Genomic DNA, 27,401 nt, shown 5'->3' on the forward strand with positions numbered 1-27,401 from the left:
ACTTTACATTGTTAGGCGACCTTAATCTACACTTTGACACCTTTCGCAATCACATAGCTATGGAACTGATGGACGATCTAGTGGCCCTTCAGTTAGACCAACGGGTTGATGTACCTACACATATCAAAGGTCACCTCCTGGATCCAATCTTCAGCAATTGCACTGAACTAGTGGTCGGTCAATCTACCTGCCTGCCCTGGACAGACCACTCCCTCATTCCTTTCACATGGACCACGTGCAAATCTTTACCCCCCCATCCCCCTGGTTAGGAATTCCAGAAACTGGGCCAGACTACCAGTTGACCTCTGGCTCCACAATCTGATGCACATCTGTCCGCTTCGCAACGAGGACCCGAGCATAGCTAACCAAGAATATGAGGACTGGATATTAAAATCCCTTGAAGCTACCCTCCCCATCCGTAAAGTCACATCAAAACGATCACATAAAACTGCCCCCTGGTTCTCAAAATCCCTCAGAGATAAAAAACGCCTCTGTAGGAAATTAGAAAGAAGGTGGCGCTTGGACTACGCACCAGATGCAAAAACTCAATACAGAGAGGCAATCAACTCCTACAAAAGCGATGTAAAATCTTCTCAATCTGCCTATTTCTCAGGAAAGATCATGGAAGCTAAGTCCAAACCTAAGGAAATCTTCCATATAGTAAAAAGCCTCACTAAAATCTCTACTTCGACCACGCCTCCTGCCAAAACTTCAGCTCACTGCAACGACCTGGCAGAATTTTTTCACCAGAAGGTTAACCTAATCCATTCCTCCTTCCCGGCTGCAGTAACAAACCCTAGTGCACTGGGACAGGGGAATCTGGAGGTGGTGCCCCTCCAACCTCTGGTAACATTAGATCATTTCCCTCTGCTAGATCCCGAATCCTTGGACCGACTAGCTCATCAAGTAAAATCAGGATCACCATGCGATCCAGCCCCGCCAGAGATAATGTTGTTAGCTAGCCAAGTCGTGCTTCCCACCATAATGAACCTCTTAAATGCCTCCATCACCTTCTGCACTGTCCCTCCTGCATGGAAAAAGGCCAAGGTCCGGGCTCTGCTCAAAAAACCTAACCTCGATCCTAAGGATCCCGGCAGCTACACTCCGATTTCCCTGCTCCCATGGGTGAGCAAAATTCTCGAGAAACATGTCAACATCCACCTAACGGACTTTCTCGAGAATAACCAGCTGTTAGACGCCACTCAAACAGGCTTCCGACCTAAGCACAGAACAGAAACCGCTCTGCTAGCAGTCACTGAGGAAACTCGAAAGATCTTAGACCAAGGGGGATCAGTGGCAGTGGTCCTCCTTGACCTGAGCGCTGCTTTCGACACGGTCAGCCATGTCACCTTGCTGAGCCGCTTATCGGACGTAGGAATAGTAGGCGGGGCACTGCAGAGGCTCGAATCATTCTTGAGCTCTAGGTCTTTCCAGATTTTTGATGGAGATACTGTCTCAACAAGCAGGCCATTAAACTGTGGAGTCCCGCAGGGCTCCTCCATAAGCCCTGCGCTTTTTAATATCTATATGAAACAACTGGCTGAGGTTGTTCGTCCGTTTGGCATTAAAATCATCTCATACGCGGATGACACTCAGCTAGTGGTTTCTCAGGCGCAGGAGGACGGCCAATCATCTTCATCAGGACTAATGAAATGTAGGGAGGAAGTTAAGGGATGGAGGACATCCTCCTCCCTTAAACTCAATGGGGATAAAACAGAGCTGATGTTCCTGGGACCCACATCTCCGGTACACTTCAACTCTCTCTGGCCTCCCTGCCTAGGCAACCCCCCAGCCCCCAAAGACAACATAAAGAGCCTGGAGGTCTGGCTGGATAAGGCTCTCTCCTTCAACACTCAGGCCACGAAACTGTCCGCAACCTGTTTTGGTCTTCTCCGGATGTTGAGGAAAGTCCTCCCTCTCCTGCCTATGGAGGCCAAACAGGGCCTGATTCAATCTCGGCTGGACCTCAATAATGCCTTGTATCTCGGTGCTCCGGAATACACATTACGAAAGCTGCAGATAGTGCAGAACTGCAGTGCCCGAACACTGCTACAGCTGCCCCGCAGACAATCAGCCAAACCTGGGATGAACAAGCTGCACTGGTTACCCGTATGACAAAGAATCGCCTTCAAGGCGATGTGCATCTCCCACCAGGCATTTTGGCGCACAGGTCCAGCAATTGGCCGCCCAGTACCACCCCACCATAAATCTTAGATCAAGTCAGTCTTTTCTGGCCTCAGTGCCCAGAATAAAAAGAGCAAGAGCTGGTGGCAGGATGTTCTCCCTTAATGCCGCCAAACAATGGAACTCCCTTCCCCTCCAACTCAGGTCTAACCCCAACCTCCTCTCGTTCCGGAAACAGCTGAAAACCCTCCTGTTCAATGCCCACCATTAATTCTCCTAGCAGAACCTCTTCTGTTCAGCAAATACACCTTCTATCAGCGCTTGGACGCCCCAGGGTAGCAACTGCGCTTTATAAATACATATTTAATTTCATTTTCATTTCACTTCACCATGGACTGTCTCCCCGATCCTAGGAGATCAGAAAGAAACCCAGATCTGGCTTTTTTAAAGATGAGGTCTGTTGTGGTAAATATTTGGTCTTCTCATCTGCAAGGAAACCCACAAAAATTGGAGTCTGGCCACTGCGGAGAAAGATTATTATCATTGATGAGAAGACAGCAGCCTGTAGCTGACAGGAGTGTGATAACACAGACGTACTGACAGGGCTTGACTCAAACTTTGTGTTACATTTTATATTTTTATGAAGCCACTGATCGCATATAATTCTTCAGTATTATAAAATTAATTTGTTGCTCTTCTAGGGACTCACAGTGCTGAAGATATAGGGTGGGCACATCCATCCAGATCATTACGGAAACAGTTTCCAATCCTTGTGTGATAAGCTATTTAATTCTGGGTGTTGTCGCCTTTTGTAGACTCGATGGCACTAAATTCACTTGCACACTTGAACACAAGGATTTATAGGTGAAAAGAACAGGGCTGGAGAAAAGTGTCCATGATGGCCTGGGGTCAGGTGGCCACCCTAAGAAGTGTTTTCAGTTCTCTTGAAATCCAATGAAGAGGGCAGTAGAGAAGAAAGCATCAGACATGTTCGGGATAAGCTGAACACACATTTTTCCACAATCTTGGATTCCCAGAGCAGGAGTGAAACCCCTTTCTGAGCCGGAATCGAACCATCATAGAGTTAAATCTAAAGATTAAACAAGGGTCTAGTTACTCTAATACTCTATGAACTGTCCAGTGTCCGCACAAGGCAGCACCTATCAATCTCTGCCTGTCATACGACTGAACCTACCAGCCTTTCAGAGGATCCACCCTGCTGAGAAATATGCTGATTCCCCTATGCTCAAAGAGACACTGTAGTATATCTCATCCAGGGCCTAAAAAATATGATCACATCATCCCCATCCTGATGGAATCCCATGGACTTCCCTTACTGGCCTGCACAAACTTCAAAACCAGCTGCATCATTTCTAAAGCCATTACAACCAGCAGCCATGCCTATCGTGCATGAAAGCTCACCCACTCTGGTGGTACTCGGCACACCCATAGCCAGGACACCAACAGACTAGAGACAAAGAAGTCTAAAAAAGAAAAACAAGGCAGCACGCCCTTTTGTATTTTTGCACTAATGATCTGGGACATCCCTGTAGGAAATGACCATCTTTTGCATAATGTCCTCTCAGACTTTTGCCCTCTCTGCTTGGATAGCTTTAACATTCTGTGCACGTTACCCCTGATAACCAGGAGTAAAGTGTCTGACCACCCCCTTTAAACATGGTTGAATTAGCTTATTCCTAATTAGAATATCTACATTGACTGTAATTCCCTTCTATATGGCATAGAAAGAGGTCTCAGGACTCGTAACCAAATGCCACTTCTGGACTGCAGCGCCCATTGTGCCATTCACTATAGTGGTAGGTCAAATATTGCTTCCGGCCTAGCCTAGGTAGCCTGACTGCTGCAGTGTAAAACCAGCAGTGCCGCCTTTTAAGATGCCCTTTTTTGACAGAAAACCTTCCTTTTAAATATTAATGAGTCACCCCATGTAAGCTATGTAGTTCAGAAGGTAGCTTGCATGATAATTAAAAGTGAGACATGTAGAAAGTTAGTGTTACCATGTCCAACCAGTAATAAGGCCCTAAATGCTATTTTCACTGTGGCAAGCTTAGCTGTCCTCCTAAAAAACTAGAGAACAGATTAAAACATCAATACTGTATCTTAGAATAAGGACCAGATAGAAAACTAATTAAGCCACTATTTTTAATAGTTATCAAACATACAATTCAATGGTGAAGTAAGATTTTGAAATTAATTTTAATAAATATTAAGGAATAGTAACATTTATAAAGTTACCCTTTAGCTGCCTGGACTGTCAGAAGGTAAGTAACATAAGCCTTTGCCAGTTCTGAACCCTGTGCTCAGCTTTGAATAGTTGTGAATGAGAAGTGAAATACCTCCCAGGAGCAAACAATTGGATGGCCTGAATGGGCAGAGATGACTCCTCTCAACTCCATAGAATGTACAGAGTGGGGGCTGTGGGCATCCTGTGATGTCACGCCGTGAAAACCTGCTTGACAGGTATGTTGAGCCACATGTAACACTTAGGTCACACTTGAAAGGGACACAACAGGATGCCAAGACAGTTATTCAAACTGGATTTTAGTGTTAACTGTGGAAGGATACTGGTGATATACTTATGACACTCCCCACACCCTCAGCCCTCACAGCCCAAGTTTAGTGTGGCTGAAGACGTTTGATACATGGCATGTTAGGCCTGTCTGCAGTCAAACATAACTACTGAACAAGTGGGTAGGGTTGGCCTTGAGAACTTTTACACCATTGGTTAGGGAGTGCCTAGGATTTACAGCCACCCAGTATCTGGTGAAAGGCATAAATGTAACACCACAAGGTACCTACGTCAGTGCACTTTCTGGACCTGTGGAAGATAAATAGAGGCTTGGACCTGCTGTCTATGACCTGAGAGGAGCCCCGAAGGACTGAACCTACTCCCTAATCTACCCAGGACAAAGAAGTGAATTCCTAGGGTCAGTTGGCTGACCTCTTGTGTGGCTACAGAGAGACAACAAGCTGCACAAGGGTTTTTCCTGGATGTACCCAGTTTACAAGTGGCAACTGGACCTGGGCTGGACCCTGCTGTTAGCCTCTGCCTGACACATAGCTCCTACCCGAGGTCCTGTGTGGCTTTAAAAGTGTGCCACTGCGTTTGAGTTAAAAGGCTAAGCAAAAAGGCAAAATCTTCTGACGGGACAAACCTGAGTGTTGTATCCGATCTGTGCTGTGTCCTGGTCAGCATGAAACTGTGTCTAGCACCCGGTCTACTGCGACAATAGGCTATCATAGGTGCTTCTCGCTTTTTGGTGATATTTCTACTTAAAAATTTTTTGCAAATCTTATTTCTGATTCCCCTTTTGGATTTTTGTCATTTTGGTGCCAGTTTGTGTAATAACTACATTTATTTGTCTAATTCAGTTTGGGATTTTTATTTTTGGCATTTTTTCTCTGTTCCAGTACCTCATAAATACTTGGCAAATTGCCCAAAGTTAAGCCTGCTTGCTCTGTGCTATTACTACCAGGGAGTTGAGTTCAGGTTAATTTTGTTATTTACGGTTTCACCATGACAAAAGTTGTGAATATTCCTTGAGGTGGGCAGTTGCCTAACCCAAATAAGAATCCAATTTCTTACAATCCCTGTGTCCATCGGGGCTGCCCCAACACAGCTCCAATTTGGGAAAGAGTTTAAGACTGACCTCTATAAAGAGCACTACATCACAATCTATTAAACGTTCACAAACCAGCTACTCTTCCGACTACTAGTTGGCTTATTGTTTGTCTCTGAGACCGTACAGCTCTCCACTGCCTTTTGGCTAGGTTCGTCCTATAGAAATATCACTTACAGACATAAATGAATGGGAATGTGTGAGCTGGGGTTAAGCTGGTTAGAGAGGAAGCAGCTTTTCTCAACAGGGTATTGAACAAATCATGCTGTGCTCATTTATCTGAACAGCTGTTGAATTATATATTTGGGTTATTATTGCTCTGAAACCTTTTAGCTACATTTCCTTATACACCTGCTGCATCATTTCATACCCGGAAGGTTTCAATTGATTTTCTGTATTTTGTAGGTCAAATTATATTAGCCTGAGTGCAGGTTCAGAACCAATGCAATCTTATGTTCTTGGCCTTGCTTCTCATGGCCATGATAAAAATGCAATGTGTTGTTATCGCGTCTTGCAGCTGCATGAGGGCTTTGGGCATAGCGTATATCAGTACCCCAGTCTTTTAACATGTAAATGTGTATCATTTAGGGTCTGATTTCGAATACTTGCAGTGCAGGGGCGGGCGGATCACCCCTTTGGTGCTCCTGCACCGCCAAGATTTAAACAAAACAAGGGAACCCGATAGGGTCACTGCGCACCACAGGTAATTGGTTATTTCAAAGAACAATGGTCCTCAGTTTATAAAATGGTGCAAGCAAATTCATTTATAGACCACGATGAGTACTATAAGTTTGAATCCAATGTCCAGCCGGACATGGAATATTTATTTGATAAATGTTGAATTAATAGAAATAGAACACACAGGAATAAAAGGGCACAGTCCTGTACCCAGTGTAAAGGAAGGAAAAAGTAAAGAGAAAGGATGATGGACAAAATAGATATTCAGGCAATAACTTTTGGAGCAGAACGTGGCTTACATCTTAATACATAGTACTGCAAGCTCAATGACAGTGACAGCAATCTAATAACACAATGATATGATTCGAGCACTGTATTTGGAAAGTCGACGTTTCGATCTCCTGCCCCTATACTAACGGGATCATCATCAGGACCAATAATAATAATTGCCTGGTTATGAAAATAATTATTAACGCCTTGGAGTTGCGGTAGTCTCATAGACCCATGTTGCGGGGGGTATCGGTGATCTGTTCTGGCCGGCTTTAGCGCTGGTGGTGCCCAGTGTGACAATCTTTTTTGGTACCACACCCAATATAACCTCCTCTTCGAATTCCCTTGCTACCACCCAGGCAAAAGTGCCCCTCATCTGACCATAGCATCTCTCCCACAAACAGTTCATTTGTGTTAAAGTGCTGGTAAAGTCTTGCTTTCCTAATCCACTCTGCTATCCACATAAAATACAGATCTGTTCTTTGCAATCGGCATATTAACCCTCTATGCTACTTTATGGCGAGTCAAAACTGCCACTAGACAAAACTCTGATCTCTCTCTCCAGCAGTAACATAATCACAAGAGTTATCTTGACATTTTTATTGCTGCCTGAAAGCTGGACACACAAGGAACTCTGGAGCAGGAGCTTTTAAATTGTACGTTATTGCTAAACACAAAGCCCCTCCTGAGGTCATTGACTGCCCACCCCCTCACTCCAGGTCAGCACCCAGTGCGGTTGCACCGGTCGCACTGCCCTAAAGCCAGCCCTGGGTATGTGAAGGTGCACATATGCTTGCTTCTGGATGCAGATCGGCTGCTGAGAGATGTGTGAGAGAAAGCAAGACCTTCACATGGAGACTCGCAAAATGCAGCTGAAGAAAGATGTGTACAAAGGGATCAAAACTTTCAGGATTATTGAAAAATAAATACAGTGCAGTATCATGTCCTTTTTCTGCACTTTTCATCATTATTCTGGACATGGGTCTAAGAAGCATTAATGTTACATTTCATCATTGTGTCTGCACATTTTGCCTCCTTTCCAATCAGAAATTTTAAACAATTTATACTAAATTGTATACATTCGCCCACAGTGGGATGCCTACTTTTTGTATTGTCCCACCTGCTAGCAATGGGAAATCTCTCTCTCTGAAGTGCGAGGATCCCACCTCTACTGCCCTGTCTTTAGGCAAGTCCGCATTTTATAGCAAGAACTCTGGGTCATATTACCAAGCCTGGCGAAATGACATTATCGCCGCTTTAGCGGCCGTTTTCGCCCGCTAAGCGTCGATAATTACATCGCCCTATCAGCAAGCTCTCGCTAACTGATGTTAGGGACAGCTTTGAGGCGATAGCGAGCGGTTTGGGTCCCGCTTTGCATGTCAGCGATATTTATCGCTAATGACATGCAAAGTGGCCGTACCCAAACTGTTAGCGACTGAAAACAGTCGCTAACATCACTATCGCCTATTAGCAAGGCAGGCGTAGCGATCGAAATATTTGCGCTAAGTGCGAATATCTCCAAAAACTAACGCCTGCTCAGACCAGTTCTTAGCCATTATATCCAATGGGAGGTGGATATAATGGCTAAGACCCTGTAAGCGATAATGCGTGAATATCGCTGTATTCTCAGCGATATTCACAGATTTTGCCGCTATCGCCTGGAATTTTATCGCTTTTGAGATAAACGTTGCTAATAGCACGTTATCTCAGCGATAAAATCCGGCGATGCTTGGCGATAGAAAAATTGTCGCTAAGCCTATTTAGCGATAAATATCGCTAGTTGTTGGTAATATGCCCCTCTGTACCTAAATACAACTGCATAGCAACGTTAGTAATCGGTTTGCAATAAAACGTATTAAACTCACAATGACGCAACAAGAAGGATGTCCAGACTAGAAACATCGAGGTTGAATCAAATCGTTTTCATGCCATAAACTCTCTGGATGAGTACAGAGCCAAGACGAAAATGTCAAAATGTGGACGCTAGCCTGGACCATCACCAACCTCACACATCTAGCAAGAATAGGTGAAGGGTCTGGGGAGAAGGCTTGCTAAAGATATCAAATTCAGGGTTGTAGCTTAGTCAGTGAGATTCGAGGGGTGTGGATCTCAAATTTCCCAACTAAAAAAGCAGTGGGCTACAAGATGGAGGGGTGAGGACCAGGGTTCAGAGTGGACTGTTTCAATGAGGAACAGGTTCAGTATTGATTCGCATTAGGTGGGCCTCTGTCTAGAGATGCACAGTCGGAGAAAATGGGTTTGAACGCTATCTGGAGCGATTGCCAATTGTTAGCTTACTTGCAAACATTCATCCTATCACTTTTGGGTGTTTGATTGCCAGAAGTGTGCCCGGAAACTCGAGATTAGTGCATCTTTCAAAGCCTACTGCTACCAATGTTAGCGCATTCTGAAAAGTAATACATTTCTATCCATTAAACGAGTGTTTCTATAGGTGCAGATTTATTAAATTTTTGGTAAACCAGTCTCTATGTATATTTTAGATCCTGATCCAAAACAAGTTAACACCTCTTAGTGGAAAATGATGAGAAAACCGGCACAGACGTAGCAGAGCCGACTCGGGCACTCAGACCCAACTACCAAACCAAGAAGCAGTAGAGGGGTGTCACACCACAAACACCCCTGCTGAAGCAACGCCCCTACCCATGGCTCCTGAGCATGGTAGTTCTCTCTTGGAACTCATGACTACAGTCACATACAACACAATGGCCTGAAGTCCTTGTCCTGTCCTCACTTAATTTAAATGTATTTTCACTGCATGCTCTCTTTTTCATCTCTGCAACAAAAAGCTATGATGGTAGAGTTGTCAAATCGGCGTGTGTGTTCAGGTTTCCATGTTTCTAGCCCCCACCTTTTTACAAATCATTCTATCAAGTGACTGATGGCCCCATATGCTAAGCCGGAGTCGTAAATAGAGAAGGGCTGTAAGCAAATTAATAGGGCAGATGTAGGCAGAGTAAAGCCATGGGTCTGGCTTGGCTCTGGGAGTCCGTGCATAAGTCAAGCCATGAAAACATATCGTACAATAGCATACTGTAAAACAAGCATTTACAATGCAATGGTTTTGCCTTTGTTAAAGTTAGAGCTATTGGCATTGCTCTTGACACTCTGAAGCTCCACTCTGCACTCTGAAGCTCCACTCTGCACTCTGAAGCTCCACTCTGAAGCTCCACTCTGAAGCTCCACTCTGAAGCTCCACTCCGAAGCTCCACTCTGCACTCTGAAGCTCCACTCTGCACTCTGAAGCTCCACTCTGCACTCTGAAGCTCCACTCTGCACTCTGAAGCTCCACTCTGCACTCTGAAGCTGCACTCTGAAGCTCCACTCTGAATCTCCACTCTGAATCTGCACTCTGAAGCTCCACTCTGCACTCTGAAGCTCCACTCTGAATCTGCACTCTGAAGCTCCACTCTGAATCTGCACTCTGCACTCTGAATCTGCACTCTGCACTCTGAAGCTCCACTCTGCACTCTGAAGCTCCACTCTGCACTCTGAAGCTCCACTCTGAATCTCCACTCTGCACTCTGAAGCTCCACTCTGAATCTGCACTCTGCACTCTGAAGCTCCACTCTGAATCTCCACTCTGCACTCTGAAGCTCCACTCTGCACTCTGAAGCTCCACTCTGCACTCTGAAGCTCCACTCTGAATCTCCACTCTGCACTCTGAAGCTCCACTCTGAATCTGCACTCTGCACTCTGAATCTGCACTCTGAATCTCCACTCTGCACTCTAAATCTCCACTCTGCACTCTGAAGCTCCACTCTGCACTCTGAAGCTCCACTCTGAATCTCCACTCTGCACTCTGAAGCTCCACTCTGAATCTCCACTCTGCACTCTGAATCTCCACTCTGCACTCTGAAGCTCCACTCTGCACTCTGAAGCTCCACTCTGCACTCTGAAGCTCCACTCTGCACTCTGAAGCTCCACTCTGAATCTCCACTCTGAATCTGCACTCTGAAGCTCCACTCTGCACTCTGAATCTCCACTCTGAATCTGCACTCTGAAGCTCCACTCTGCACTCTGAAGCTCCACTCTGAATCTGCACTCTGAAGCTCCACTCTGCACTCTGAAGCTCCACTCTGAATCTGCACTCTGAAGCTCCACTCTGCACTCTGAAGCTCCACTCTGAATCTCCACTCTGAAGCTCCACTCTGAAGCTCCACTCTGCACTCTGAAGCTCCACTCTGCACTCTGAAGCTCCACTCTCCACTCTGAAGCTCCACTCTGAATCTCCACTCTGAAGCTCCACTCTCCACTCTGAAGCTCCACTCTGAAGCTCCACTCTGAAGCTCCACTCTCCACTCTGAAGCTCCACTCTGAAGCTCCACTCTCCACTCTGAATCTCCACTCTGAAGCTCCACTCTCCACTCTGAATCTCCACTCTGAATCTCCACTCTCCACTCTGAAGCTCCACTCTGAAGCTCCACTCTGAAGCTCCACTCTGCACTCTGAATCTGCACTCTGAAGCTCCACTCTCCACTCTGAATCTGCACTCTGAAGCTCCACTCTCCACTCTGAATCTGCACTCTGAAGCTCCACTCTGCACTCTGAAGCTCCACTCTGAATCTGCAGCTCCACTCTGCACTCTGAAGCTCCACTCTGCACTCTGAAGCTCCACTCTGCACTCTGAAGCTCCACTCTGAATCTGCACTCTGAAGCTCCACTCTGCACTCTGAAGCTCCACTCTGAATCTGCACTCTGAAGCTCCACTCTGCACTCTGAAGCTCCACTCTGAATCTGCACTCTGAAGCTCCACTCTGCACTCTGAAGCTCCACTCTGAATCTGCACCCTGACGCTCCACTCTGCACTCTGAAGCTCCACTCTGCACTCTGAAGCTCCACTCTGAAGCTCCACTCTGAAGCTCCACTCTGAAGCTCCACTCTGCACTCTGAAGCTCCACTCTGAAGCTCCACTCTGAAGCTCCACTCTGAATCTGCACTCTGAAGCTCCACTCTCCACTCTGAATCTGCACTCTGAAGCTCCACTCTGCACTCTGAAGCTCCACTCTGAATCTGCAGCTCCACTCTGCACTCTGAAGCTCCACTCTGCACTCTGAAGCTCCACTCTGCACTCTGAAGCTCCACTCTGAATCTGCACTCTGAAGCTCCACTCTGCACTCTGAAGCTCCACTCTGAATCTGCACTCTGAAGCTCCACTCTGCACTCTGAAGCTCCACTCTGAATCTGCACTCTGAAGCTCCACTCTGCACTCTGAAGCTCCACTCTGAATCTGCACCCTGACGCTCCACTCTGCACTCTGAAGCTCCACTCTGCACTCTGAAGCTCCACTCTGAAGCTCCACTCTGAAGCTCCACTCTGAAGCTCCACTCTGCACTCTGAAGCTCCACTCTGAAGCTCCACTCTGAAGCTCCACTCTGAAGCTCCACTCTGAAGCTCCACTCTGCACTCTGAAGCTCCACTCTGAAGCTGCACTCTGCACTCTGCACTCTGAATCTGCACTCTGAAGCTCCACTCTGCACTCTGAAGCTCCACTCTGCACTCTGAAGCTCCACTCTGAATCTGCTCTCTGAAGCTCCACTCTGAAGCTCCACTCTGAAGCTCCACTCTGAAGCTCCACTCTGAAGCTCCACTCTGCACTCTGAAGCTCCACTCTGAAGCTCCACTGTGAAGCTCCACTCTGAAGCTCCACTCTGAAGCTGCACTCTGAAGCTCCACTCTGAAGCTCCACTCTGAAGCTCCACTCTGAAGCTCCACTCTGCACTCTGAAGCTCCACTCTGAAGCTCCACTCTGCACTCTGAAGCTCCACTCTGAAGCTCCACTCTGAATCTCCACTCTGAATCTCCACTCTGAATCTCCACTCTGAAGCTCCACTCTGAAGCTCCACTCTGAAGCTCCACTCTGCACTCTGAAGCTCCACTCTGAAGCTCCACTCTGCAGCTCCACTCTGCAGCTCCACTCTGCACTCTGAAGCTCCACTCTGAAGCTCCACTCTGAAGCTCCACTCTGCACTCTGAAGCTCCACTCTGAAGCTCCACTCTGAAGCTCCACTCTGAAGCTCCACTCTGAAGCTCCACTCTGCACTCTGAAGCTCCACTCTGAAGCTCCACTCTGCACTCTGCACTCTGAATCTGCACTCTGAAGCTCCACTCTGCACTCTGAAGCTCCACTCTGCACTCTGAAGCTCCACTCTGAATCTGCACTCTGAAGCTCCACTCTGAAGCTCCACTCTGAAGCTCCACTCTGAAGCTCCACTCTGCACTCTGAAGCTCCACTCTGAAGCTCCACTGTGAAGCTCCACTCTGAAGCTCCACTCTGAAGCTCCACTCTGAAGCTGCACTCTGAAGCTCCACTCTGAAGCTCCACTCTGAAGCTCCACTCTGAAGCTCCACTCTGAAGCTCCACTCTGCACTCTGAAGCTCCACTCTGAAGCTCCACTCTGCACTCTGAAGCTCCACTCTGAAGCTCCACTCTGAATCTCCACTCTGAATCTCCACTCTGAATCTCCACTCTGAAGCTCCACTCTGAAGCTCCACTCTGAAGCTCCACTCTGAAGCTCCACTCTGCACTCTGAAGCTCCACTCTGAAGCTCCACTCTGCAGCTCCACTCTGCAGCTCCACTCTGCACTCTGAAGCTCCACTCTGAAGCTCCACTCTGCACTCTGAAGCTCCACTCTGAAGCTCCACTCTGCACTCTGAAGCTCCACTCTGAAGCTCCACTCTGCACTCTGAAGCTCCACTCTGAATCTGCACTCTGAATCTGCACTCTGAAGCTCCACTCTGAAGCTCCACTCTGAAGCTCCACTCTGAAGCTCCACTCTGCACTCTGAAGCTCCACTCTGAAGCTCCACTCTGAAGCTCCACTCTGCACTCTGAATCTCCACTCTGAAGCTCCACTCTGAAGCTCCACTCTGAAGCTCCACTCTGAAGCTCCACTCTGCACTCTGAAGCTCCACTCTGAAGCTCCACTCTGAAGCTCCACTCTGAAGCTCCACTCTGAAGCTCCACTCTGCACTCTGAAGCTCCACTCTGAATCTCCACTCTGAAGCTCCACTCTGAAGCTCCACTCTGAAGCTCCACTCTGAAGCTCCACTCTGAAGCTCCACTCTGAAGCTGCACTCTGAAGCTCCACTCTGCACTCTGAAGCTCCACTCTGCACTCTGAAGCTCCACTCTGAATCTGCACTCTGAATCTGCACTCTGAATCTGCACTCTGAAGCTCCACTCTGAAGCTCCACTCTGAAGCTGCACTCTGCTCCACTCTGAAGCTGCACTCTGAAGCTGCACTCTGAAGCTGCACTCTGAAGCTGCACTCTGAAGCTGCACTCTGAATCTGCACTCTGAAGCTCCACTCTGCACTCTGAAGCTCCACTCTGAAGCTCCACTCTATACTCTGAAGCTCCACTCTGAATCTGCACTCTGAATCTGCACTCTGAATCTGCACTCTGAATCTGCACTCTGAAGCTCCACTGTGAAGCTCCACTCTGAAGCTCCACTCTGAAGCTCCACGCCCCACTCTGAAGCTCCACTCTGAAGCTCCACTCTGAAGCTCCACTCTGAAGCTCCACTCTGAATCTGCACTCTGAAGCTCCACTCTGAAGCTCCACGCTCCACTCTGAAGCTCCACTCTGAAGCTCCACTCTGAAGCTCTACTCTGAAGCTCCACTCTAAATCTGCACTCTGAATCTGCACTCTGAATCTGCACACTGAATCTGCACTCTGCACTGTGAAGCTCCACTCTGAAGCTCCACTCTGCACTCTGAAGCTCCACTCTGAAGCTCCACTCTGCACTCTGAAGCTCCACTCTGAAGCTCCACTCTGAAGCTCCACTCTGAAGCTCCACTCTGCACTCTGAAGCTCCACTCTGAAGCTCCACTCTGAAGCTCCACTCTGAAGCTCCACTCTGAAGCTCCACTCTGAAGCTCCACGCTCCACTCTGAAGCTCCACTCTGAAGCTCCACGCTCCACTCTGAAGCTCCACTCTGAAGCTCCACGCTCCACTCTGAAGCTCCACTCTGAAGCTCCACGCTCCACTCTGAAGCTCCACTCTGAATCTGCACTCTGAAGCTCCACTCTGAAGCTCCACTCTGAAGCTCCACTCTGAAGCTCCACTCTGAATCTGCACTCTGAATCTGCACTCTGAAGCTCCACTCTGAAGCTCCACTCTGAAGCTCCACTCTGCACTCTGAAGCTCCACTCTGAAGCTCCACTCTGCACTCTGAAGCTCCACTCTGAAGCGCCACTCTGAAGCTCCACTCTGAAGCTCCACTCTGCACTCTGAAGCTCCACTCTGAAGCTCCACTCTGCACTCTGAAGCTCCACTCTGAAGCTCCACTCTGAAGCTCCACTCTGAAGCTCCACTCTGCACTCTGAAGCTCCACTCTGAAGCTCCACTCTGCACTCTGAAGCTCCACTCTGAAGCTCCACTCTGCACTCTGAAGCTCCACTCTGAAGCTCCACTCTGCACTATGAAGCTCCACTCTGAAGCTCCACTCTGCACTCTGAAGCTCCACTCTGAAGCTCCACTCTGAAGCTCCACTCTGAAGCTCCACTCTGAATCTGCACTCTGAATCTCCACTCTGAATCTCCACTCTGAAGCTCCGCTCTGAAGCTCCGCTCTGAAGCTCCGCTCTGAAGCTCCACTCTGAAGCTCCACTCTGAAGCTCCACTCTGCACTCTGAAGCTCCACTCTGCACTCTGAAGCTCCACTCTGAAGCTCCACTCTGCACTCTGAAGCTCCACTCTGAAGCTCCACTCTGCACTCTGGAGCTCCACTCTGAAGCTCCACTCTGCACTCTGAAGCTTCACTCTGAAGCTCCACTCTGAAGCTCCACTCTGAAGCTCCACTCTGAAGCTCCACTCTGAAGCTCCACTCTGAAGCTCCACTCTGAATCTCCACTCTGAAGCTCCACTCTGCACTCTGAAGCTCCACTCTGAAGCTCCACTCTGCACTCTGAAGCTCCACTCTGAAGCTCCACTCTGAAGCTCCACTCTGAAGCTCCACTCTGCACTCTGAAGCTCCACTCTGAAGCTCCACTCTGCACTCTGAAGCTCCACTCTGAAGCTCCACTCTGCACTCTGAAGCTCCACTCTGAAGCTCCACTCTGAATCTGCACTCTGAAGCTCCACTCTGAATCTGCACTCTGAAGCTCCACTCTGCACTCTGAAGCTCCACTCTGAAGCTCCACTCTGAAGCTCCACTCTGAAGCTCCACTCTGAAGCTCCACTCTGCACTCTGAAGCTCCACTCTGAAGCTCCACTCTGCACTCTGAAGCTCCACTCTGAAGCTCCACTCTGCACTCTGAAGCTCCACTCTGAAGCTCCACTCTGAATCTGCACTCTGAATCTGCACTCTGAATCTGCACTCTGAAGCTCCACTCTGAATCTGCACTCTGAAGCTCCACTCTGAAGCTCCACTCTGAAGCTCCACTCTGCACTCTGAAGCTCCACTCTGCACTCTGAAGCTCCACTCTGCACTCTGAAGCTCCACTCTGCACTCTAATGCTCCACTCTGCACTCTGAAGCTCCACTCTGAAGCTCCACTCTGCACTCTGAAGCTCCACTCTGAAGCTCCACTCTGCACTCTGAAGCTCCACTCTGAAGCTCCACTCTGCACTCTGAAGCTCCACTCTGAAGCTCCACTCTGCACTCTGAAGCTCCACTCTGAAGCTCCACTCTGAAGCTGCACTCTGAAGCTGCACTCTGAAGCTCCACTCTGAAGCTCCACTCTGAAGCTCCACTCTGAAGCTCCACTCTGCACTCTGAAGCTCCACTCTGCACTCTGAAGCTCCACTCTGAATCTGCACTCTGAAGCTGCACTCTGAAGCTGCACTCTGAAGCTCCACTCTGAAGCTGCACTCTGAAGCTGCACTCTGAAGCTGCACTCTGAAGCTCCACTCTGAAGCTGCACTCTGAAGCTGCACTCTGAAGCTCCACTCTGAAGCTCCACTCTGAAGCTCCACTCTGAAGCTGCACTCTGAATCTGCACTCTGAATCTCCACTCTGAAGCTCCACTTTGAAGCTCCACTCTGAAGCTCCACTCTGAAGCTCCACTCTGCACTCTGAAGCTCCACTCTGAAGCTCCACTCTGAAGCTCCACTCTGAAGCTCCACTCTGAAGCTCCACTCTGCACTCTGAAGCTCCACTCTGAAGCTCCACTCTGAAGCTCCACTCTGAAGCTCCACTCTGCACTCTGAATCTCCACTCTGAAGCTCCACTCTGAAGCTCCACTCTGCACTCTGAAGCTCCACTCTGAAGCTCCACTCTGAAGCTCCACTGTGAAGCTCCACTCTGAAGCTCCACTCTGAAGCTCCACTCTGCACTCTGAAGCTCCACTCTGAAGCTCCACTCTGAAGCTCCACTCTGCACTCTGAAGCTCCACTCTGAAGCTCCACTCTGAAGCTCCACTCTGAAGCTCCACTCTGAATCTGCACTCTGAAGCTCCACTCTGAATCTGCACTCTGCACTCTGAAGCTCCACTCTGAAGCTCCACTCTGAAGCTCCACTCTGAAGCTCCACTCTGCACTCTGAAGCTCCACTCTGAAGCTCCACTCTGAAGCTCCACTCTGAAGCTCCACTCTGAAGCTCCACTCTGCACTCTGAAGCTCCACTCTGAAGCTCCACTCTGCACTCTGAAGCTCCACTCTGAAGCTCCACTCTGCACTCTGAAGCTCCACTCTGAAGCTCCACTCTGAATCTGCACTCTGAATCTGCACTCTGAATCTGCACTCTGAAGCTCCACTCTGCACTCTGAAGCTCCACTCTGAAGCTCCACTCTGAAGCTCCACTCTGAAGCTCCACTCTGCACTCTGAAGCTCCACTCTGAAGCTCCACTCTGCACTCTGAAGCTCCACTCTGCACTCTGAAGCTCCACTCTGAAGCTCCACTCTGAAGCTCCACTCTGAAGCTCCACTCTGCACTCTGAAGCTCCACTCTGAAGCTCCACTCTGCACTCTGAAGCTCCACTCTGAAGCTCCACTCTGCACTCTGAAGCTCCACTCTAAAGCTCCACTCTGCACTCTGAAGCTCCACTCTGAAGCTCCACTCTGAAGCGCCACTCTGAGGCTCCACTCTGCAGCTCCACTCTGCACTCTGAAGCTCCACTCTGAAGCTCCACTCTGCACTCTGAAGCTCCACTCTGAAGCTCCACTCTGAAGCTCCACTCTGAAGCTCCACTCTGAAGCTCCACTCTGAAGCTCCACTCTGCACTCTGAAGCTCCACTCTGAAGCTCCACTCTGCACTCTGAAGCTCCACTCTGAAGCTCCACTCTGCACTCTGAAGCTCCACTCTGAAGACCACTCTGCACTCTGAAGCTCCACTCTGAAGCTCCACTCTGCACTCTGAAGCTCCACTCTAAAGCTCCACTCTGCACTCTGAAGCTCCACTCTGAAGCTCCACACTGAAGCGCCACTCTGAGGCTCCACTCTGCAGCTCCACTCTGCACTCTGAAGCTCCACTCTGAAGCTCCACTCTGCACTCTGAAGCTCCACTCTGAAGCTCCACTCTGAAGCTCCACTCTGAAGCTGCACTCTGAAGCTCCACTCTGAAGCTCCACTCTGAAGCTCCACTCTGAAGCTCCACTCTGCAGCTCCACTCTGAAGCTCCACTCTGAAGCTCCGCTCTGAAGCTCTGCTCTGAAGCTCTGCTCTGAAGCTCCGCTCTGAAGCTCCACTCTGAAGCTCCACTCTGCACTCTGAAGCTCCACTCTGAAGCTCCGCTCTGAAGCTCCGCTCTGAAGCTCCACTCTGAAGCTCCACTCTGAAGCTCCACTCTGAAGCTCCACTCTGCGCTCTGAAGCTCCACTCTGAAGCTCCACTCTGCACTCTGAAGCTCCACTCTGAAGCTCCACTCTGCACTCTGAAGCGCCACTCTGAAGCTCCACTCTGCACTCTGAAGCTCCACTCTGAAGCTCCACTCTGCACTCTGAAGTTCCACTCTGCACTCTGAAGCTCCACTCTGAATCTGCACTCTGAAGCTCCACTCTGAAGCTCCACTCTGAAGCTCCACTCTGAAGCTCCACTCTGAATCTGCACTCTGAAGCTCCACTCTGAATCTGCACTCTGAATCTGCACTCTGAATCTCCACTCTGAAGCTCCACTCTGCACTCTGAAGCTCCACTCTGAAGCTCCACTCTGAAGCTCCACTCTGAAGCTCCACTCTGCACTCTGAAGCTCCACTCTGAAGCTCCACTCTGAAGCTCCACTCTGAAGCTCCACTCTGCACTCTGAAGCTCCACTCTGAAGCTCCACTCTGCACTCTGAAGCTCCACTCTGAAGCTCCACTCTGCACTCTGAAGCTCCACTCTGAAGCTCCACTCTGAATCTGCACTCTGAAGCTCCACTCTGAATCTGCACTCTGAAGCTCCACTCTGAAGCTCCACTCTGCACTCTGAAGCTCCACTCTGAAGCTCCACTCTGAAGCTCCACTCTGCACTCTGAAGCTCCACTCTGAAGCTCCACTCTGCACTCTGAAGCTCCACTCTGAAGCTCCACTCTGCACTCTGAAGCTCCACTCTGCACTCTGAAGCTCCACTCTGCACTCTGAAGCTCCACTCTGCACTCTGAAGCTGCACTCTGCACTCTGAAGCTGCACTCTGCACTCTGAAGCTCCACTCTGCACTCTGAAGCTCCACTCTGAAGCTCCACTCTGCACTCTGCACTCTGCACACGCAATTTTGGGTGGGAGACAGGTAAAACAAAGGCATTTTGGCTTAACAAATGAGAGTCTCCCACCCAAATCGGGTATGGTGGTATGTATGCTATTACCAAGGCTGTCTAACCTTGATTCCACCTCATATCTCTTTCATGAACCACCATACATGTCCTGCCCATTTATTTCACTCATGCATGGGGTTTTTTAATCCCTGCTTTCTCCCTTTGTCAGCGTTTTACCGTCATTTTCTTTATCAGTCTTCACCCCGTTTCTCTCTCTTATTTTGGATGGAGGCTGGTGTTAAAACAATAATAAGTGCGGGTTTTCAAATACGAGCGCTGGTGGACCCCTGCAACCAGCTCAGCTGCTCAAAGTAAGCACGGTATAATCTTCATGCCTCCTACTTTCCCTGCAGCCAACCATCTCCTCGGATGACGGGCTGCCGGCGATACCTCCCTGCAGCTTGGTTTGACCTTCATGCCCTTTCCCGGCGGGTGCCCTCAATCCCGACCAGATTCGAGGGCGTTCCCGAGAAGAGGCTTTCGGCTGACGTAGCCAAAAGCCAAAAATTCTCGGGAACGCCCCCGAATCTGGTTTTTTAAACATGTTGCACAGCTACATGGGCTACTGAGCAACAGGGCTTAATGTCAAGAAAAAACACCATGACATGGGCAGCACTGGCCACGTCATAGAGCTTTTTTGTAAGACAAGTTGCATAGCAGCCTGTGCTGCTGTGCAATATGTTAAAAAAAAACATGGGGGGCAACATAAGGGAGGCGCAGAGGGAGGAGGGGGGAGCACCAGATAGGGGCAGCAACAAATAGAAGGAATGTGTGGGAAGGGAAAGAATAAATGGTACCTCAATGACATAGCAAGCAGCAGACGGGCACTTATTAAGTTAAATCAATCTGTGCTTGGTCCATGCTCCACCAAAAGGAACAGAAGTGACACTGGACCTACACTGGCCAACTTGGCGAAAGCAAATAGATTGGCACTGAGCCAATAAATGGTAAGCAATGGGTAAGCTCCAAGTCCTTTATTGTAAACAATAACGTCTCGCAAGCGAGAGAGCATGTGCTGTCGCAGGTTCCACCTAAAAAGGAGGCTATTCGAAGTTAATTATTTGCCTTGAATCACACAGTTTTGACAAGCACAAAAGTCGGTACTGATTCCATTTTATCTGGTTTAACATTTTGAAATTTATCAACTAGGTATCTCTGTTTGTCTATCCCGTTTACATTCAAGGTCACAGTTTAAATATTTTATTCTTGGCTGACAGTGGGAAATACCAACACTGAGATAGCAGACGTGACTCAGGGCCCCCAGATCCAACTACAAACCCAAGAATACATTTATTTGGGGTTGTCATACCATAAACAACCCCCTGAAGCTAATCCCCTGATGAAAGTAGCTGGAACAAGCCACAAGGGCTAAGCTCTTGGATAAGAACTTTAGATTACTTCATACAGTGCACCACAACCAGTTGAGATGGTCAGAAAAGGTAGGGCAGTCACAATTAAAGATGTTTACTTCTCCCAGGGGAGATGAAATACTCTGTAACATTAGGCACTCTCACAAACAATACACAATAGAAAGAAATAAAGTGCAAGAGCTTGGCAAACATAGGCCCCACTTATAAGTGCACTGGAGGACAGTGGGATACTTATCACACCGTTACAATCTGACATGGTAGGGATCTGAATGTATCTGGTACAGAAAATAGTTCCTTTTACGTTACGAGTTTTCCCCAAAATCTGCACTAAAATCTGCAGGTCCTGGTATTTGTCTGCTATTTTTGTCCCTGTAAATACAACCAGGTTTCACCTGCAGAAATTTAACTGGGTAAAATTGCAGGGGTTCAGTGTTTGCCTCAAAACAGTAGTTATTGTACATATGGAAATTAACCAGGATGCTCATAATTGGGGCCTCAGCCTAAAGAGACTTAAAAAATAGAGAATCATTATTTTTCCAGAGCAGAAACTTTGTTTGAGCCAGATTATCTGAATATCCCTCAGGAGCCACTAATTGGCGTTTACAGTCTACGAGCTCCATCGTAATCTTCTTCCAGATCTGGGATTCAAAGTAATGATCCCTCTCCAGAGAAACAGCAAAGGGGAGATATGTTGAGTTGAAAGGAGGATATGCATGTTGTTCGGAGTTGAGTCGAATACACCTATGTAATTCCAGTGATGTCACACACAATGTCAGGATCTAAGGGCATGGTGAAGAATTTTTGGAGCATGGATTGATGAAGTTGGGTCGCCATTTCTAACGCAGAATGTTTCATTATCTATTTGATCATTATGATGAACTAGTAACCTTTAAATGCCAGTGACAACAAAATCCATGAAATCGATAACACAGAGGAAGTGGGTAAACCCAGAAAATAAATATATCTTACCCAAATTCATGTCCTGAATGCATCCACTGGATTAGGCAGAGAAAGAGCTCGAGGACACGGTAAGAGTGGATGCCCTGTTTTCTATCTTGTACAAAAGGGGGTGGTGATGGACGGAGCATCTGAACCAAACAAACACTCACACCCAGTCAACAGATCTAGGTTTAATCCATCACCGTTCTTTAGCCCACTCTGCCACCTCAGTTCAGACATGGCCATATGCAAATCAGTCTGACCCAGTGCCTCATGGAAACAGTCCAGCCCGAACTGCCAAGCCATGCCTTCCCTGGACCGGAAACAAGCTTCCTAGGACCGGTTTCTGGCATTACAGCCGTCTTCAGCCAGGCTTGCATGAATCCAGTGGCAAAGTGAGCAAGGGACTCACGTCTGAGCATACCCTGCCAACTTATGGTGAACAAAGCGGTACAAAAGGGGGTGGTGATGGATGGAGCATCTTGCTCCATCCATTATTCACAGCACATCTCCCAGGCAATAATGGAGAGCCCAAAGTCGAATTCATTGTCAGAAGATCCGCCACATATTTGCATTACTCCTAAAGACTGTCATATAAATGCCATGTATCAACCATCAACAAGAAAGCGGCGCTTTACAAATACATTAAATTAAGTAAAATTATATGTAAGATGCAGGCATCCATCCACCCAAACATTTTTTGGGCGTGTGAAAAACGGGTGTAGAACTAGAATACGGTTGTCATCATTATATCATCTGACATAAATATTGTGTCCTAAATAACATCTACTGGAATATCAACGATTGGTGATATCGCTTGACAATCTACAACAAATGGGACAATACTCTAGCAAACAATATTTAGGACAGGATATTTATGTTAGGTAATATTTCCGTATATGATAGTCTGACATACAATTGAAAAATGGCTATTTCAACGCCTAGTAAAAGGAGAGGAAGGGAATTTGTGTGTAGACCTATACGTCTGCAAGAATGCAACCTAGAGCAACGTGACTGCATTGGCATTCAAGTCCAATCATCGATTATGCAGGCATCAGAGAAGGTATCGCTTAGCGGAAGTAAAAGTGATCGAATGGATGGTGAGGTAACAGATTGCTGGATGAAAGACAGGGACCTGCTTACGCCTGATTGGCTGTCCCTGTGCATTGAAGTGCGTAAGAGTGTGAAAGTTTCCCGAGAGCAGGAAGACTAGAAAGCTGACCTCCGAAGGGACCTTTTGGCCTTGGCAAGCTTGTTTGTTTTTTGTGCTGCCGGATGCATTTTTGTTGTCACTTTCTACAGACTCTGGGAGTGTTTGGCTCTGTTATGTTGCCCAACATTTTTCAAAGCAGTTGGTTCTTGGGAAGAGAAAGTTAGAGAGAGAGTGTGGCTCATGTATGTGTGCTTAAGAAAGAGAGAGAGAAAGAGATACAGAAATAATATAGATAGTGAGTTTCCTACGGTGAAGCCGTAGGAAGCTCATGTGTATTAGAGGCTTCTGTGGTGCACGGGGGATGTTTTAGAGTGGGAAACACCTTCATGAATGGCGGAAAAGAGACATGTCTCAGCTTGCATGGGCTGCTCTGTTTTGAATAGAAAAGAGAAACCTGATTATGCCATGATTTCAAGCATCTAGCAGTCTGTTAAGTGTTAATGGGTCATCAGCCAAATTTGACAATGTAAGATACACTATTTGAGTAACAGCAACCCTACCATGTCTCCTTTCTCTACAGAGCTTCAGCACTATCTGGGAAGAAGGCCCCTCCTCGACCATTTATGGTGAAGATTATTATTCGATAGACTACAGTTCACTGCCAGAAAGATGCGAGAAGAATGACGTCCAAGAATTCAGTAGAGTCTACCAGCCCTGCATCTACTCTGTGGTCTTTGTGCTGGGAATTGTGGGCAACAGCCTGGTTCTGGCCACGTACCTCTACTACCGCAAGATACAATCAATGACCGATGTCTTTCTGCTCAACCTGGCCCTGTCTGACCTTCTCCTGCTAATGACCTTCCCCTTCATCACCATCAACTCCATTCATGGTTGGGTTTTCGGCACCGGGATGTGCAAGCTTCTTCAGGGCATGTACACCATCAATTTCTACAGCGGCTTCCTCTTCCTGACCTGTGTCAGCGTCGATCGATACATCATGATTGTCCGAGCAACGTCAGCGCGGAAACTGCGCCTGAAGACCGCCTACTACAGCAAGGTCATCTCGGTCACTGTGTGGCTCTTCTCTGTCATCCTGACTCTCCCCCAGTTTGTGTACAGCCGGTCAGAGCTCCGGGACAGCGTTCACCTGTGTAGAATGATATTTACCGAAGACGTCACGAAGGTGGTGAAAGGGCTCACCAATGTCACACAGGTGACTCTTGGCTTCCTGATCCCATTCGTTCTGATGGTCTTCTGCTATTCAGTGATCATCAAGACCCTTCTGGCGGCTAGGAACTTTGAGAAGCACAAAGCCTTGAAGGTGATCATTTCCTTAGTGGTCGTCTTCTTCATCTTCCAATTGCCCTACAACCTAGTCACATTCCTGGAAACCACTGACTTCCTGTGGAGTCGGCAAATGAGTTGCAAGGAGAGCAAGCAGAGGGACATCGCCATCATTGTCACCAGCAGCCTGGCCTTCACACGTTGCTGCCTCAACCCCGTGCTCTACGCTTTTGTCGGTGTCAAGTTCCGTAAGGAAGTTCTGCAAATGTTGAAGAATGTAGGCTGCAAAGGTCGCTTTGGAAGCTTCAAGCAACCAGAGAGCCAGCGCAGCAGTAAACGATACTCTTCCTCTACTAACATGGACTCCATCAGTTTTACCATTTAGGTTGGCAGTCTTTTCTTTAAAAAGACACATTACACATCTTTTTAGGATTACATTTTTTCCGGACAAAGATTTTCCAGGTACAGCTGCAGACTACAACATTCCAAAGTAACAATTGTGAAGGCGACTCAGATGTGTAAATTTGGGCACCCATTGTTGGGTGGTTTCACACTTGCCCCATTTAAACTCCACGTCTCCTTGAAGGAGGAGTATGGCATAGGAGGAAGTAGTGTTATCGACAGTCACCCTAATTTACATATGAACAGTGGTGATTGGCAATTAGAGTATAATGAGGTCCTGGGGGGCCGTACGTGCACTCTCACCCATGCATTCACACGCACAAACACACACCCATTCACATCACACACTCACAAATACACAAACATTCATACATATATGCAGGCACTAAACATTATATAAAAACCTAACACTTACCTCCTGCAGCACGTCTGAAGGGAAGAAGTTAGGTTAGCCAATTGAAGGAGGCGTCAGTCCCGACCTCATCACAGAGTGGTATGGGCTCAGTGGGAGTTGCTAACCCCACCTCAATCTGTGACGAGGTGTCAGTGATAAACACTCTGCCCTGTGGTCTTCCGGGAACAAAACTTAAGCACCCAATGATGCTCCCCCTCGTCATGTGGGGGAGGGAGTCGAGGTGCTTTGCTGTGCTGAATAGGTCACGTCCCAGGCAGGGGCGTAGCACAGGCCCCCGCAGCACCTTTGGTGCAGGGGCCCCCAAGCTCCAGGGGCCCCCTTCAGCACAGCACTCTGGCTGCAGAGCTCCTGATTGAGCGGGAGGGGGTCCCCCTACGTGCCTTTCAGGGACACCCCCTCAAGTTTCGTTACACCTGTGGCCCCAGGAAGTGTGACATCTTCAGACTGGCAGCCCAGAACCTGAGCGTTAGCACCTGACTGCCTGACCTGAATATAATGAGTGTCTGTCAATCTGACCTTTCTTTAGCCTGACAGACAATCTTTCTTGCGGGAGAAACGTGTGGGGGCAGGCCTCTCCGCCCTTAAGGATGGGACACAGCTGCTTATGATGGACTGGATATCTTCTACTGTGGCACTGTCACCTTCTTACCCTGCCACGGTGTAGAGGCCACACAACAGCTCTCAATGATGGCCTATTAGGAGTCGAGACCCATGAGGCATAGGGTCAAGATTGATTTGAATATGGACTGGTCTAAACTGGGTGGCATGGTGAGCAAACGAATGATGGATTTAACCCAGATCTCTTGACTGGGGGTGAATGTTTTGATTTATTCTGCATTCCATCCATCAATTGTGTGTCTTTTGCTATTAGGAGTAGAAGCAACAGCCTATCCTAGCCCTTCAGTGCGTTGGGTGTATAGTGCTTCGGGCATTTGCAGTGAAAATTAGAGGACTTTTTGAAATCTGAAGCACATGCAAATTCAAAAGTCTAAAAACATTAGTCTAAATGTGTTTGTTCCGAAATTTTTACTTTTGGAATTGACCCACCTGGGATCCTCATTCTTTTTAAATTTACCAGTAAGGTGCTTCGATGTTTCCAACATATAGTAAACTGACAGCTCTTATAACCAATAATATTACACAGAATTCAGTGACCCGTGGCATCTTCGTAGAAAAGAATCCATCCAGGTGGTCACCGGCGGACAGCTGTAGAAGGCCCTCTGGGTGGAGGCTTATTGATAAGGCGGCTAGGTGAATACTACAAGGTGCATTCCTGTTGTTTTCAGGTTTAATTATATTTCACAATAATGAAAAATAGTCTATCAATACTAAAGTTGACTAGCCTGCCTTGGAACTTTCAGAGTGTTGACCAAGTCTCAGGGATGCATCCTTCCAATCTTAATGCCTCAGGAGTCCAGGAAGATATTCTCAGGGCCAACCACTTGTCCTCAATATGCCTCCCATTATAATTGTTTTCAGACTAAAGTTCTATTATGCAGCATCATAAACCAGTTAAAAGACTCATCATACTAACTGTGAATATAAATATGTCAGAAATATAAGAAGGAACAGATTAGTGCGCATGAAAACTTGATACCCAATAAGCTTGGATGGCATGTCCAGTACTATAGCATCAATCAAACACCAGCAAGAGCTTCTTCAAGACAATAAAGCTGAAACCACAAATCCAATTGATAACAAGAGGTGGCTTATCAAGTGATTTGGGTACGAGCACACTGTTGGGGAAACAACCGTTGCACCACATTCATTACTTGCTTTTACACCGTATGCCACTGCAACAAAAATGGCTTGCTGTAGGAGGTAAAAGATGTTGGATCTAACTCCAACACCTTCCCTACTGTTGCACAGACTGGAGTTGGAATAGTAAATTATATTATTCCAACATCCAGCGCATCCCCGACAGCAAGTCAGGGTAAAAAATTACGTTGCAACAGCAAGTGGGGTAAAAGCATGCGTTGTAACGTCATACAATCCACTGTAGACCCAATTTCAAGTTCCATAGTAGTGGCAGTGTGGTAACTCCACACCCAGAACTGCTGGTATCATTTGGCATTGACAATACCCCATGAGTGCCAGAAGATGGCATCTGGTCTTGACATTACCCTTTGAGACCCACAGGATGGCTATGCCAGGTCCAAAATTCTAGTGTTAATTGGGAAGTATGATCTGTAAGATAATTATCAAGTTGCTTTTGCTGCATGAAGATGTTTTTATGTTAAGGGTTTAGGTGAATCTGAAAATAAATTTAATTATATGCCACTTTTCTGTCACCTGAATATCCTTTATAGAGCGAACGCTGTGTAGTGAGAGCACTTTTGTGTCAAAAGACTTGTTGGCTTTTTTAAATGTATATTTGTTTTTTGTGTTTGATTCACTTCAAAGCATTTTGCTTCATTTGTTCCCCTGTCGAGCTG

At 47.7% G+C, this 27,401-nt stretch overlaps 1 protein-coding gene across 1 annotated transcript; it reads left to right on the forward strand.

Moving 5' to 3' along the window:
• Positions 1-321: 321 nt before the first annotated feature.
• LOC147666540 (C-X-C chemokine receptor type 6-like) lies at positions 322-26,162 on the forward strand. Its single transcript, XM_086949002.1, has 2 exons — positions 322-1,125; positions 23,446-26,162. The coding sequence occupies exons 1-2, from the start codon at positions 322-324 to the stop codon at positions 24,532-24,534; spliced, it is 1,893 nt and encodes a 630-aa protein (XP_086805128.1). The 3' UTR covers positions 24,535-26,162.
• Positions 26,163-27,401: the final 1,239 nt, after the last annotated feature.

The sequence above is a fragment of the Lissotriton vulgaris genome, unplaced genomic scaffold, assembly GCF_964263255.1.
Source record: "Lissotriton vulgaris unplaced genomic scaffold, aLisVul1.2 SCAFFOLD_9944, whole genome shotgun sequence".
NCBI classification, from domain to species: domain Eukaryota; kingdom Metazoa; phylum Chordata; class Amphibia; order Caudata; family Salamandridae; genus Lissotriton; species Lissotriton vulgaris.

Bases quoted from the DNA above. Each gene is read 5' to 3' on its own strand.
- LOC147666540 (XM_086949002.1), top strand. From the start codon at position 322: ATGCACATCTGTCCGCTTCGCAACGAGGACCCGAGCATAGCTAACCAA. The intron at 1,126-23,445 runs GTGAGCAAAATT...CTTTCTCTACAG, and splicing joins CGATTTCCCTGCTCCCATGG to AGCTTCAGCACTATCTGGGA.